The 14,314-nt window shown below is 46.1% G+C and overlaps 1 protein-coding gene across 1 annotated transcript in view; it reads left to right on the top strand.

Annotated features, from left to right (window-relative positions):
* Window positions 1-1,626: 1,626 nt before the first annotated feature.
* The window catches only part of LOC308476334 (uncharacterized protein), a gene marked incomplete at its 5' end in the record, with an annotated part of 72,506 nt that continues 59,818 nt past the window's right edge, over window positions 1,627-14,314 (top strand). Inside the window, 3 exons of the mRNA XM_081003878.1 lie at window positions 1,627-1,767; window positions 2,196-2,267; window positions 13,562-13,614. Of these exons, the coding sequence (XP_080860004.1) occupies window positions 1,627-1,767; window positions 2,196-2,267; window positions 13,562-13,614 (266 nt within the window). The remainder of the gene's footprint in view (window positions 1,768-2,195; window positions 2,268-13,561; window positions 13,615-14,314) is intronic.

Raw genomic sequence — 14,314 nt, 5'->3', positions numbered from 1 at the left:
GGGGGAGCTGCATGGCTTTGCTAGCAGCCTCCCCTTTCCCTACATGCCTGCCAACTATAATGTTCTAAACTCGGTGTGTGTTTTTGTATGTGTCTATAACAGTTATTCTTGTGTAGGCGCCCTCACACACCCCACAACCTTTCCTGTCCCGTCAGGAGAAGCAGCGCAAGCCCCGCCAACCCAACTCCGGGAGCCGATTGGGCGGCTGGCTCACTCCTACTGCCCTGATTGGCATGCGTCTCTTTCCTTCTTCCTACCCTCCTCGGCCCACTCCCCTCTGCAGGCGGGTGGGTGAGTGAGTTGGCGCTGCTGCGGCTTGTGCTGCTCCTTCTGGGCGGGCCGCAAGCCGGCCGCTTCGGATGAGGAGCCGCTCCTCAACTCTGAGGCGGCAGCCGAGGATGAAGACGGGCCTCCTCCTCTCCCTCAGCTGGGAATCCCCTCAGCTGCCGCCCGCCAAGCCACTCTTGTTGTAGTCTGAGGAAGTGGCCCCACCCCCACTTGGTGGGCATTGTCATTCAAATGGGGGGTGCGTGTGCCATGTCTTGTGATGGATTATGTGGGGTGGGGTTTGCCTTATTTCATTAGCCATCGGATGCCCGAGGAGCTGAAGTCCTGTTAAACTTGGTGTGGTCTGGCTTGGACTACTGCAATGCACTCTATGTGACTACAACTAATCCAGAATGCGGCAGCTAGACTGGTGACTGGGAGCGGTCACCAAGACCACATAACACCTACATTGGCTCCCAATATATTTCCGAGCACAATTCAAAGTGTTGGTGTTGACCTTTAAATCCCTAAATGGCCTCGGTCCAGTATACCTGAAGGAGCGTCTACACCCCCATTATTCAGCCCGGACACTGAGGTCCAGCTCCTAGGGCCTTCTGGCGGTCCCCTCGCTGCGAGAAACCAAGTTACAGGGAACCAGGCAGAGGGCCTTCTCGGTAGTGGCACCCACCCTGTGGAAGGCCCTCCCATCAGATGTCAAAGAGAACAACTGCCAGACTTTTAGAAGACATCTGAAGGCAGCCCTGTTTAGGGAAGCTTTTAATGTTTGATACATTGCTGTTTTTTAATATTTTGTTGGAAGCCGCCCAAAGTGGCTGGGGAAGCCCAGCCAGATGGGCAGGGCATAAATAATAATAATAATAATAATAATAATAATAATAATGCTATTCAGAGTCAACCTGCCTGGGAGGATCGGACTGGAACCCTAGTGCTACCGGTTCCCCCATGCACGTTGACTTGGAAGCAGGTTCCACTGAGTTCAGTGATGCTTAATTCTCAAGGCTATTAATTTTTTTTTTTTAAGGAAGCTCACAAGGTCCTGCCTGGAGGCTTGCAACATAAAAAATTAGGCACACCAAAGGGTGGGTGCTCAGGGACTCCTGGATCCTTGGCCAGCTGTCACCTTCCTTTTGCTTTGCTTTCATGACCATTTTATCAGAGACCCACTGTCGTGAAGTCTTGCTTAACCCTCCCAATTCACTTTTCTCCTTTTCCCTCCCAAGCAAGTAATGTTCTCAACAGCTTGCCTCCCAAGCCCCACAGAGGCTTGGGAAAAGGTCGACAACTCTGGGAAATTGGGGTGTGTGCCGCCGGAGGGATCTTTGCACCACAGTGCCGGATATGCTTAAGATGGTCCTGGCTAGAAGACCCTCGCAGGAGGACGTCTGTGTCCAGGCTCCTTCAGGTACTGCAGATAAGGCCAAGGCCATTAGGGGTTCAAAGGTCAGCTCGGAGTTGTGCTTGGAAATGTCCCAGGAGCCAGTGAGGATCCTTTAGGATTAGAGTTATATGGTCCCAACAGCCTCTCCCAGTCACCAGTCTGGCAGCTGCATTCTGGATTAGTTGTAGTTTCTGAGTCAGTTTCGAAGGTAGCCCCACATAGAGTGCAATGCAGTAGTACAAGCGGGAGATAACCAGAGCATGTACCACTCTGATGATAGTTGCAGTCCAGCAATATCAAGTTGGGGAGCCTTAGGTTCCCAGCCCCTGCTTTGAAGCATCCCAAAATGTTTAAAGTGTGTCAGTGGCCAAACCTTATAAACACAGGCCATAATCACCACAGAACCTTAACAGCTTGTTCCCTTCTGATGTGAAACTTTCTCTGTCGTTTCTGAACAGCGCAAATGTGTCTCCACTTAAGCCTCTTCAATATGTGTAACCTTAATGTGTGACCGTATTTCTGCTGCCAGGATTGTAAAATCCATGAATCACACCATCAACGCTACAAGCAGATGGTGGATAAATCCCATGAGGATATTCCCGTGAGGATATCCAGAAGGCAATCTTGTGAGAACATTCATGGACCCAAGCCACGCACAACACTTTGTTGTCTTAGTGGGTAAGCAAAAAAACCAAATGGCTCTTGTACAGCGTTGAGCAACAAAGGCTCCCTTGAAATGATCCTTGTTTTGACTGAAGATTGTATAATGCATTAGGAACCAGTTTCAGAACAAAAGAAGATAGGAAGCTGCCTTAAACTAGCTTGTTGGCATCCATCTGTCTTGGAGGACAATGGAGGAGTTCACCTTCCTACAAGAGCAGCACTGAGACTAAGCGGGAGGAAGCTGCCAGCAAGGGCTGGCGGTAAACATGAAGGCAGGTGGGTGGGTGGGGTCTGGGTGAGATTGGTGGGGCAGTGCCCCAGTCATAGAATCGAATCATAGAATTGTAGAGTTGGAAGGGACCCCGAGAGTCATCTAGTCCAACCCCCTGCAATGCAGGAATCTCAACAAAATCATCCATGATAGATGACCACCCAACGTCTGCTTCAAAACCTCCAAGGAAGGAAAGTTCACAACCACCCGAGGGAGACCGTTCCACTTCCAAACAGCTCTTAAGCTCAGAAAGTTCTTCCTGGAATCTCCTTTCTTGCAACTTGAAGCCATTGGCATGAGTCCTGAGTAGGAGAAAACAAGCTTGCCCCATCTTCCATGTGACAGCCCTTTAGATATTTGAAGGTGGCAATCATATCTCCTCTGTCTAATCTACTCCAGCCTAAACATACCCAGCTTCATCATAAGGCTTTCATCAACCTAGTCGCCCTCCTCTGCACACCTTCCAGCTTGTCAACATCCATCTTAAATTGTGGTACCCAGAACCAAACACTATTCCAGGTGTGGTCAGAGCGAGGCGGAACAGAGTGGGACTGTGACTTCCCTATGCCAAGTCTGTCCTGGTAGTAGCCCTGCCACTGTCTCTCAATTTGGGGGAAAGAATACTGGTTGTAAATAGCAAGAGTTACTATGTTAATGTTCGGCAAGCACTTTGAACACACACAAAAGAGAGCAGTAAGTACATATTATTATGGTGATGTTGATGTCCAGGCAAGCATTTTGCTGCTTCAAGGATTGAGACTCCTTAAAGGGAGTGAAAGGCGGGATATCAAATCCAAACTCTTCTTCTTCTTCAAGCTGTGCTGTGCAGCCAAATACATCCCAGCATCCTCTGTGATGTTGCAAGGGCTTCTGGGGAATCCCGTCACAGCTTTAGAAATGACATTGTAAACACTGCTGCTCAAATAATAACAATAATAATTTTATTATTTGTGCCCTGACCATCTGACTGGGTTGCCCCGGTCACTCTGGGTGGCTTCCGGGATATATAATAAAAACATAGCACTCACCTGGCTTACCTGTGGTGCCTGATCTGTCCCTGTTGGTGCCTTTTTGGAACAACAGTTGGCTTGGGGACTGAGCTTTTGACTGATGGCTCTATACAGGGGTCAGCAAACTTTTTCAGCAGGGGGCCAGTCCACTGAATCTCAGACCTTGTGGGGGGCCAGACTATATTTTTTAGGGGGGAAATGAACGAATTCCTATGCCCCACAAATAACCCAGAGATGCATTTTAAATAAAAGGACACATTCTACTCATGTAAAAACATGCTGTTTCCCGGACTGTCCGCAAGCCAGATTTAGAAGGCGATTGGGCCGGATCCAGCCCCCGGGCCTTAGTTTGCCTACCCATGCTCTATAACTACCAATTAGAGGAGAGGATGGAAGCTGGAACTTGGATGAAGTACATGACATAGCTGACAGTGCTCCTCCAACAACCCCCTTTTGGTTTAAAGTGCAGGAGGCAGCTGTAGGTCAACCATTATTGTTGTTTTTCAATTGCTCAATCCAAATATAAATTATTAACGACGGTAATTAATGTCACTGTAATTATGTGTTTTGTTTACATTTCGCCTCTGCAGTGACAGGGGGAAAGCACACTAAATTGAGTGATGATTCAGAGGAGCGCACGCACATGGCAAAGAGAGAGGAGGGGAAAGAAAGAAGAAGATTACAGTGGTACCTCGGGTTACATACGTTTCAGGTTACATACGCTTCAGGTTACAGACTCTGCTAACCCAGAAATAGTACCTCAGGTTAAGAACTTTGCTTCAGGATGAGAACAGAAATCGTGCTCCGGCGGCGCGGCGGCAGCAGGAGGCCCCATTAGCTAAAGTGGTGCTTCAGGTTAAGAACAGACTTCTGGAACGAATTAAGTACTTAACCCGAGGTACCACTGTACATCTTTATTGTGTGGGAGATTAGCAGCCAAACAACTGCACATTCTTGCCTGAGAAGAGGCTAATATCACAGAGCTATATTGCTGATAGGCAATTATGCTCAGACCATAGAAATACAGTTGGTAGAGAGAGCTTTGTGTGATGTCATTTCCCCTCCTCTCCTTTGACCAACGATGGATATAGATATGCCTCCTCTTGCTCCAGCTTTAGCTACATACCTGAAGCTGGTTATACTGTAAATGTAAGTATTTTGCCTGCATAGTTTTTACTGCTACTGTTGCTGTGAACCAATGCATGATTATAAAGTAAGTCAAACTTATTTTTAAACTTACATCCCAGGTTGTTGCCTAATTCTTTATTGCGCGGGGTAAGAAAGGGGAGCCAGCTTGATTCCTAGATGCACAACCTAATTCCTATGCTTTGCGTTTTGCTGCCAAGGATGGGATTTTGAACTCTGTTCAACCCACACACATGGGAGCCTGAAGGGATAAACTGCAACTAATATATCCTCTCCTACCCATTAAAACCCATCCCACATAATGAGCAGTAGAAAGATACAGGAATTGCCTTGCTAGATCTGAACAAAGGCATAGGTTGTCCTACTTTCTCTCTCCAGCCAATGAATTGGGTGGTTTACAAAAGGCCATCCTGTTATTTGTCCTCTGTGCCCAGGAATTACAGGTATCCACGGAGGCTTAATTGCTAGCCAGTCTGTTTACTAGACAACAATACACCTGTCCTCCATTCAGTTCACTAATCCTTTTTTTAAAGGCCATCTTGACTATAGCCATCCCATGCATTGGAAATGTTTGCATGTAACACTAAATCAATAGTTTAGCGTTTCATACAGGAATCTCAAGCTCTCATGCTCCCATGCCTCAATGCAGCTGCCAGGAGAGGACCAGAAGCTTTTGCTTGTATGGTTTCTTGTTATGTCCAAACCAGGAACTGTGGTTTGGGTTAACTATGGCATATTGAAACAAGCCAGGACCATTGATCGTGGTTTCAAGTTGGCTTCTTTCACAAAAGCACAATTTTGGCTATGAATTAAAAACTCATTTAGGTGAAACAAGACACAGTGCTTTTGATCATCTTACGGTTTTCCCAGAGGAGGAAAAGATAGTACATGAGCCCAAGGCTTGTGCATGAAACATGATGGTTCATCTTCATCTCTTCTCACCCTGTGGGCCATCTGATGTCATCATGTCAGGTGACTGATTGGTGGGTGGTCCCGCCCAGCTGTCAAAGTTGACCCGTGGTGTGGGATGAAGGAGTCTGCTTTGTAGGGAATTAAATCTATGAATTGCTGTGGACCCACCTGTGTGGGTGAACAACAAAAGAATGGGCTGGGTGCCTGGATTCAAAACAAGGGGCTAGCACACAGAGAGCCCCAGCAGCAGAGTATTAAAAGTTGAGCAACACAATAAATAAAGCATTAGGCATATAGGTTGTTAGACTTCCCTTATCCTGTTCAGCTGCACACAGCAGCTGACCTCTTTCTACTCCTCTTGCAGTGAGCAGAGCACACACTGTTAAGAAATTTTAGAATGCTTTACTTACAGATTCAAGGACTCATTCATGCATTGTTCCATGCAGCAGCATGGATAATAAATGCAGAATTCTCTTGGGCAGAAAGTGCAGGATATAGTTCCAAACATGTGTTGTAAGCTTGGGGGCAAGCCCACACATGCCCATCTTATTACATGGTGCAGAGAGAGAGAAAGGAAGAGGAAAAAAGCCTCTCTGTAAGAAGAGGAGAGGGGCACAACCTGAGTCTATCTAGCAATACAACTCTATGGCCTTTAACCCTATCATGTACTAACTAGCAGTCATGCAGAGTTATGTTTGACTGCAATCTCCCACATGCTTTACCAGCTTGTTCCCCATAGGGAATGTACTGGTGAAGTGGGACTGAACTCCCTCCCTCCCTCACATCTGCTACCATCACCCGGTGTCACCAGCTGATTGAGAGGCATGTGTGGCTTGGGGGAAATGGCATTCTGGGTCAAAGTTGGCCAACAGGCCAGAAGGTTCCCTACCCTGGTCTACACTGGCTGGCTGTGGTTCTCCAGGGTTTCAGCCAGAGGTTTCTCCCAGCCCTACCTGGAGATGCTGGGGACTGAACCCGGGACATTCTGCAGGCAGAGCATATTCTCTTCACTGAGCTGCACAATAGTCCAGTCTGGAAGTGTCAGAAAAAGCATGGTAACACAACCGAAGCATCATTTTTCTGATTCAGAGATTGCAGGGAAGGAAACCAACATGGTTGATCAGCTTCTGGCTCTGCAGCGCCTGTTTAAGCCTTATGCGATGGAAGACACCTGCTTCCTTCTTGCATCATTCATTAGGCCAGGGGATAGAAAGACGCTACCCAGTTCATCAGACTGGAACGTAAGACCTCCGTGTAGAAAGCCGAGACGTGTTCAAAACGGCAGCTTGCAAACCGTGCTTCCTGCTGACAGTTCAAGAGGGGGGAAAGGAAGCAAGAGCACTGAGACGTCTACCACCAGGAATTCTGACCGCAGAGAGAGTGCTAGACAAGCGCTCTGATGGCACGAGGACATCTGGAGTGGAGAGGTGAACAAACAAGAGATTAAAATACGATCAGATAAAACCACATTAAAATGCAATGAATCAAATGACCAACCCATCATTCAGTTCAGCTGCAACAGGATTATTTATCCTAGCCTGTTTCCAATGCTGTACTCAGTAAGCCAGTGTGGTGTAGTGGTTAAGAGTAGTAGACTCGTAATCTGGTGAACCGGGTTTGCGTCTCCGCTCCTCCACATGCAGCTGCTGGGTGACCTTGGGCTAGTCACACTTCTTTGAAGTCTCTCAGCCTCACTCACCTCACAGAGTGTTTGTTGTGGGGGAGGAAGGGAAAGGAGATTGTTAGCTGCTTTGAGACTCCTTCGGGTAGTGATAAAGTGGGATATCAAATCCAAACTCTTCTTCTTCTAACTGTCCCATCAGCACAAGGATTTCCACTTGTACAATGGGATTTCCCCGCCCTCCTCTCCCTAGGTATGTCCTGTGGCCTCCACAGATCTGCTCTGGAGGGTTGAGAGAAAACCCAGAGCAACTTTACAGGGTGCGCTGGGGAAGGAAGATGAGGGAAAGTCCTGTTGCACAAGCAGAAACCATTGTGCTAATGGAATAATAATAATAATAATAATAATAATAATAATAATAACAACAATAAAAAATAAAATAAAATGAAAAGTAGTTATATTTACTTAATCTCAGCCAAAAGGCTAGGAAACTATTGGAAACTAGTGATTTTGCATTCTGGGGGAAGTCAGCTCAGTTGATTAGAGCATGATGCTGATAATGGCAAGGTTGCAGTTTCAATCCCCATATGGGACAGCTGCATATTCCTGCATTGCAGGGAGAGATCCTCAGGCTCTCTCCCAATTCTATGATAGAAAGCCATAGAAATAGACTAGAGAGTGAACAGAGTTATCCTGCTCTATCAAGAGCTCCCTCACTAAAAACAGAGCTATAGGAAAGTGGGGCATGTGGTTGACCAGTGATATGTATCTTATTTTTAAAAATGGCTTATGCCTTTCTTCTGCCATGTTGCAGCACTTGTGAAAACTGATGGAACGAGTGTCTTGTCAGAAGAATGCGATCTCACCCAGACAGCATACACAGTGCTCCTTGGGCTTCGGTCAAGTCTGAGATGAAGAAGAAGAAGAAAAAGAAGTGTGACAAGAAACAAACAAACCCTGGATCATTTGTGATATGAAAAGCTACAGGATTTCACCAGGAAGCTAAGAGACATGAACCTACTGGGAGCGAAGCTGTACACCAGCCCCAAAATGACTGCAGGCACAAAGAGCATTGAAAATGGGATTGTCTACAACCACCCTGATACCATTACGAGCACAAATCATGCACAATGAAAACAGCACCTGGATGTGCCCCTAGACTAATTGTTCCTTTTCTTTAGAAGTGAAACTGTGAGATGAATGGACACTTTTTACCTTTTAATTAAAATGTGCAGAGATAGATCAAGTTGCTGGGAAGCAAGGCTAGCCGCAGGCTATCCTTTGAAAAGAAGAAAATTACCCTGCAGAGAACACATGTGACCTATCCGGAGCGTTCTCTTCCTAGAATATTGAACAAGCAAGAATGGAACAAGCTTAACATCTAGAAGAAAGCCAGGAGATGTGTTTGTTGGTTAAGTGGCCGGATGCAAAAGGTGACTGTGGTGGCATAGCATGCTGGTGGGGGGCACGGGGCGGTTGCCCTGGGCGTAAAATTGTTAGAGGTGCAATTTTTCAACACCCAGTGCTACCCCACTACGGCTCCGTGCTTCTGTCGCTGGGCTGCATTGAAAACGGCTTCTCCATGCAAACCAGGAAGTGACTCTCCAAGCAATGGAACGGCTCTCCTTTTCTCTGTGGCGTGCAATCTCCTGGGTGATGTAGATGCTGTTAGGAAGTTGAATGAGCATGCATACTCTGTCCCTTTCCCTCCCACCCACCCACTCTCCATGGCACCAGACACTGGCAACCCACGCTACACCACTGGGTGACTGGGCTCCTGCTCCTTTCATACTTCTGAGAATGAGGATTTCGGGAGGCCTTGCAAGCCACACCTGCTGAAATCCCCTCTTCTGGGCACAGGAGCCCTGATCTCTTTTGCACCTGGGTGGTGATGCAAAACAAGGTCTTCTCAACGACAGTGTCACAGTTATGAAATGCCCTCCTGAAGCAATTCCAGTTGCACCCTCGCCCCACCCTAAGCTATTATCATTCAGGTGCCAACTTCAAACATACTTGTCTGGGCCTTTCGGGAGTAAAATATAATTAGTCCAATGATTGCCACCTTCTGTACTGTCCTTAATGGTTATCTTGGTTTTGATGAGTGTTTTAAGGCTGGGATACAAGAACCACCATCGTAATTTGTGGAATGCGGAAACCATGTGTGCTGCAAATGGCTTGTTGGGTAGGATGTACTGTTCACTCAATACTCCAAGATAACGTAAATTGGATGGGAGCTTAGCCGTGCAAGGCTTAAATTTCTGTCTCATTCTTACCAAATAGGATGGATAATGGACTCGCTGATGCTCACTCTAGGGAGCATCGCTGAGAAGAAACATTATTTTGTACTGCCTACGTTCTTAATGGAAAAGACACAGCTACCTTATTAAAAGTTCCTTTTTATTTCCTTTCCTTTATCTTCTCATATACATCGTACCAATGGAACCTATGCATTCTGTATGTTAGAATTCATGTATAGGGGTCAATCTATACACGGTGCTTAATCTTGTGCATTTTGTCTTTTAAATTTCCCTTTCTCAAAATAAAAAAATATGTAGCCATAACGACTGCAATCTGCCTTAGAAACCCACACATAAGAAAGTGTTTGTTTGCTTGTTTCTATGTCTTCTCTCTTGGCAGGTATTAGCCGAAATCTTCACGATGTCAGCATGTACCGTATTGCATCCCACCCTGTGCTTGTTGCATTGTTTCCACTCTGTTGCAGTTCATCTTCTGCCAAAAAGTGCATTATCCATCTCATTGTTTGTCGTGGTGAAATTATGTAACTCCAATAATTGATGCAATTAATTGCGGGAATTAGGTAATTATGTTGCCATTACATTATTCCACCCCAACCATTTCGGTGCAAAGAAAACACAAGCCAAATGAGAGGAGGGGAACATAATCAGTTCCGCATCGTTTGCAGACCGAGAGCAGCAACAACAGTGAATACCAATAAGAAAAGGAGCCTTCTGGATCAGGCCAGTTTCCCACCATGTCTAGCATCCTGTTTTTGCTGTATTTCAGGGGGTTGGACTAGATGACCCTCGGGATCCCTTCCAGCTCTACACTTCTGTGGTTCTATGATTCACAGGAGTCACCCAGACGCCTGTGAGAAACCCACAAGCAAGAGCTGAGCACAAGAGCATTTCTCCCTCTTGTGGTTTCCAGCGACTGGCATTCAGAAATATGGACACCTAAAACCACGGAGGCCGAGCCGAGCCATTGCAGCTAATAGCCATTGATAGCCTTCCATGAATTTGCTAGCCATCTTGAGCTCCTATCAGAGGAAATGTGGGATATGGTGGAGCTTGTGTACGACCGAGCTGAAATGGCTCTCCTCCACGTCGTATCTTCGGAATCCATCGAGCTCTGCTCTGACGGTGATTTACGACCTAAGCCTTTGATGAGGCTTCAGGCACTCTCCCATTACGCAGAGTATCCAAACAGCAGTAAAAGGAGCTGAAATATGTGCTACATCGCTAAGTTTATTTCTAACTACTCAGGACAGAAAAGAATAAGCATCTGCTCTCTGTGAGAGTCAGTGAACAACTAGAAACAAAGAAACAGGAAACCAGTAACATCAACATCCGTCTCCCATCTGCTGTGAGACTTCCAACAGTCTGGAATGTAAACAGAGTCTTGTGACTCCAAAAACTGCATAGTGGCATAATAGAAATCTAACAGGATACAGGTATGATATCCACTGGATTAAGTTCCATTCCAGACATGGTACAAATTAAGCAAACATTTGAAATTCCTGCTCCCATTTTCCTGGGAATTCCCATACATCCCTAGTGGAGGCAAACTTCTCCTTCCTGCCCCAGCTCCCACTTCCTTGTGGGTCTCCTGAGACAGATCGAAACATCCATGTTTGTAATAGCCAAAAATACTTGGGGGGAAAACCCTAAACTCACATATCCAGGACCTGCTTCCATATCACTGCTGGAGCTATCCCCATCCACAATCTCCAGGTCCTCTGCCTCATCTGATAGCTTCTGCCCTCCTCCTCCCATCTCATGGGCGAAGCCAGGATTTTGTTGGGGGGGGGAGGAAGACAGACAGCCAAAGCACAAAGCTGCCACAAACCCAGTTGTTCGTTCTTAAATCCTTTCAGCATACAGTGGTACCTCGGGTTAAGTACTTAATTCGTTCCAGAGGTCCGTTCTTAACCTGAAACTGTTCTTAACCTGAAGCACCACTTTAGCTAATGGGGCCTCCTGCTGCTGCTGCGCCGCCGGAGCACAATTTCTGTTCTCATCCTGAAGCAAAGTTCTTAACCCGAGGTACTATTTCTGGGTTAGCAGAGTCTGTAACCTGAAGTGTATGTAACCTGAAGCGTATGTAACCCGAGGTAGCACTGTATGACATCATACAGATAACTACTGAAATATCCCACCCAGAAGCTGGTGTTTAGGCAAGGCATGCAAAATAACAACAACATAACGTAAATTATGCTGGGCCCTATACAACAGACTACTGTTTGTATAGAAGGCAACTCCAAAGTTTTATAACATGAGGAGAGTCCTCCGTTTCCCATTTTAGCCACGTACACAGTAAATGCCGTTCAATTGCAGAAGAGTCTTTGCGCTTCGAGCCTTGTGCCAAATTTATTTTATCGCTTAATTTTTGCACAAGCGCTATTTACCATTTGTGCATGATATGTTTACAAAGCCCATGGCGTTTTCTCCAATACTCTAATCCTCAAGGGACCAGGCTCCTCAAGGGACCAGGCTCAAAGCGCGTCAGCTGGGCTCCGAGCTTGAATTACGTCAGGCTGATTGTGTAAGCCAATTGGGACAAACCAGGCCCTAGGTGAAGCAAGGCCAGTGTGGGGTGTGGCCTGGGGAAAGAGGGTGTGGCCTTGGAGGGGGCGTGGCCAGGGGAGAGTTCCAGCGACCAGAAAAACGAAGTCTGGAGCTCACTCCAGCCTGAGGTTCTCTGCTGCTGTTGTGACGGATTGTCATCAGCGAGTTGTAGACCTGAGATGCTGGAAACCCATGAGGAAGCCAGGAGTTGGTGCCTATCCACATTTGTGCAGAGGTCAAGCGACTTTAATTATAATAAAAACGGGCATGCATTCAAGCATATGCATGTATGCATATGCCATCACATATCTAGGATTTTAGGCAACTGTATTAAGTGTTAATTTGACAGGAGGGACTCTGCTGAACTGCTCTTTGTGTAACAATTGATCTATTTCTTGCCACAAACATATTTGTTGGTTGTGTGGGCGGACGTTCTGGTGAAAGGTACATTTTGCTTTTAGATGCACCCGTATCTCCTCCTACCCCTCCCAAATGCATATTCTGCTTTCTTTTTCTTTCTTTCTTTTTTTTTGACTCAGCTTACCACAACATAGAGGAAGATAAAATGTCACAAAAATATAATGGAAGCAGAAATGAGCTGAGATTATTCGCTGCTTCTAGCAAACGTTTTTAGCAGTGCTGGAAAATGCTTATTTCTTTTACTGAATGTGTGTGTGTGTGTGTTTACACACACACATGGACATGTTCATTTACTTCTGTTTAAATGGCCCTCACTTATTGTCACTGTCATTAGTGGCCATTAGAGACCTTATCACTTAGGCAAAACTGATCGGTTATAGAGTATTGCGGTTTAACCCCTTCATTGTGTGATTGCTCCCACACTGAGTAGACTCACCCGAGAGAGAGAGAGAGAGAGAGAGAGAGAGAGAGAGAAACAGCCATTGTGAGAAACCATTGCGCCAAATGGAATTATTATTTTTAAAATGTGTTTTCTACAAATTAGACATTTGTTTACCATCTTTCCTCCAAGCAGGTCAAGGTGGTGTAGTGAACACCTCTCCATTTTCTCTTCACATCTCTGTGAGGCAAGTTAGGCTGAGGCTGTGTCAAAACTAGACCTTTAAAGTACATTCAAAGCACACCCCTTCCCTCAAAGAATTCTGGGTAGTGTAGTTTGTTAAGGGCTCTTGGGACTTGTAGCTCTGTGAGGGGTAAACTACAGCGCCCAGCATTCTTTTAGGGGGGAAATGTGCTTTGAATGTGCTTTTCAGGTACATGGTGTACACAGCCTCAGACTGCCTCAAGGGCACCCGGTACGTTTCATATCCGAGTGCAGATTTGACCCCTGCTCTCTTAATTGAACCCTGAAACCTGGGGGTGAGGAAGTGGATCCTTCTGTGGGCCACTTTGACACACCACTTGTCAATCACCCAATGTCATGCTTAAACTTCAAGGAAGAAATGATAGTCTGTCCGTCCCCGTGCACTTCTCATTCCTCCTCTGCAGCCCTGGCTTAAATTCAAAAGGGAGAATCTCTGTGTCAATCAGATGATGGACAGGTGAGTGTGGTTTGGGCCAAATCACATTGCAGACACATGGGGAAGCCTGGTGCGTCTAATTAAGCTTGCAGGCTGGAGGTTCACCACCACCGCGCTTTCCACTCCAATAAAATTATAGGCTTTAAGCTGAAAATTGAAAGTGGGGAGCAGGCAGTGAAACCTGGGTGGAACGAGGAGAGAAAAGCGAAACAGCAACCGTGCAAAATCTGCTAATGGGGCATGGGCGGGGAATTCTGGTGCAAGCTGTAACTGCATCCTTTTTAAAAATAGGTACTGCTGCTCAAAGCAACCCTTGCAGAATGACCCTCAGCATCCCATGGCGAGCAGCACCACACACAAGGCTGCATATATGCTGATGAGAGCTCATGCAGAAAGAATTATGTTTTTCACATGTCAGGAGCACTTTGCCAATTACTTTCGCTGCTGGGAATCGAAGCAGCAATTTCATTTTCAAGGAGAGAGGTTGCGTCAACGTCGAAAAGTGGCCCATTTGGGAAGTAAAACCCACCAGCCCACAGACCATGTAGTTAGGGTTGCAGCTTAATTTGGGATGGGAGAATCTGTCAGTTTCAGTTTCTCTCATTTTCCACACTTAAGTTCGGTTCTCTCCATTTCCATACCAACTCATGATTTATTTATTTTAAAAATTCCTCATGTAAATTCACCAGTATTTTAAGGGAAATTTTTGCTTAATATACAC

This window comes from Podarcis pityusensis, assembly GCF_964106645.2.
Source record: "Podarcis pityusensis genome assembly, chromosome: 4".
In the NCBI taxonomy this organism is placed as follows: Eukaryota; Metazoa; Chordata; class Lepidosauria; order Squamata; family Lacertidae; genus Podarcis; species Podarcis pityusensis.
Note: the sequence above shows the minus strand (reverse complement) of the source record. Positions and strands in the feature narration are given on the sequence as shown.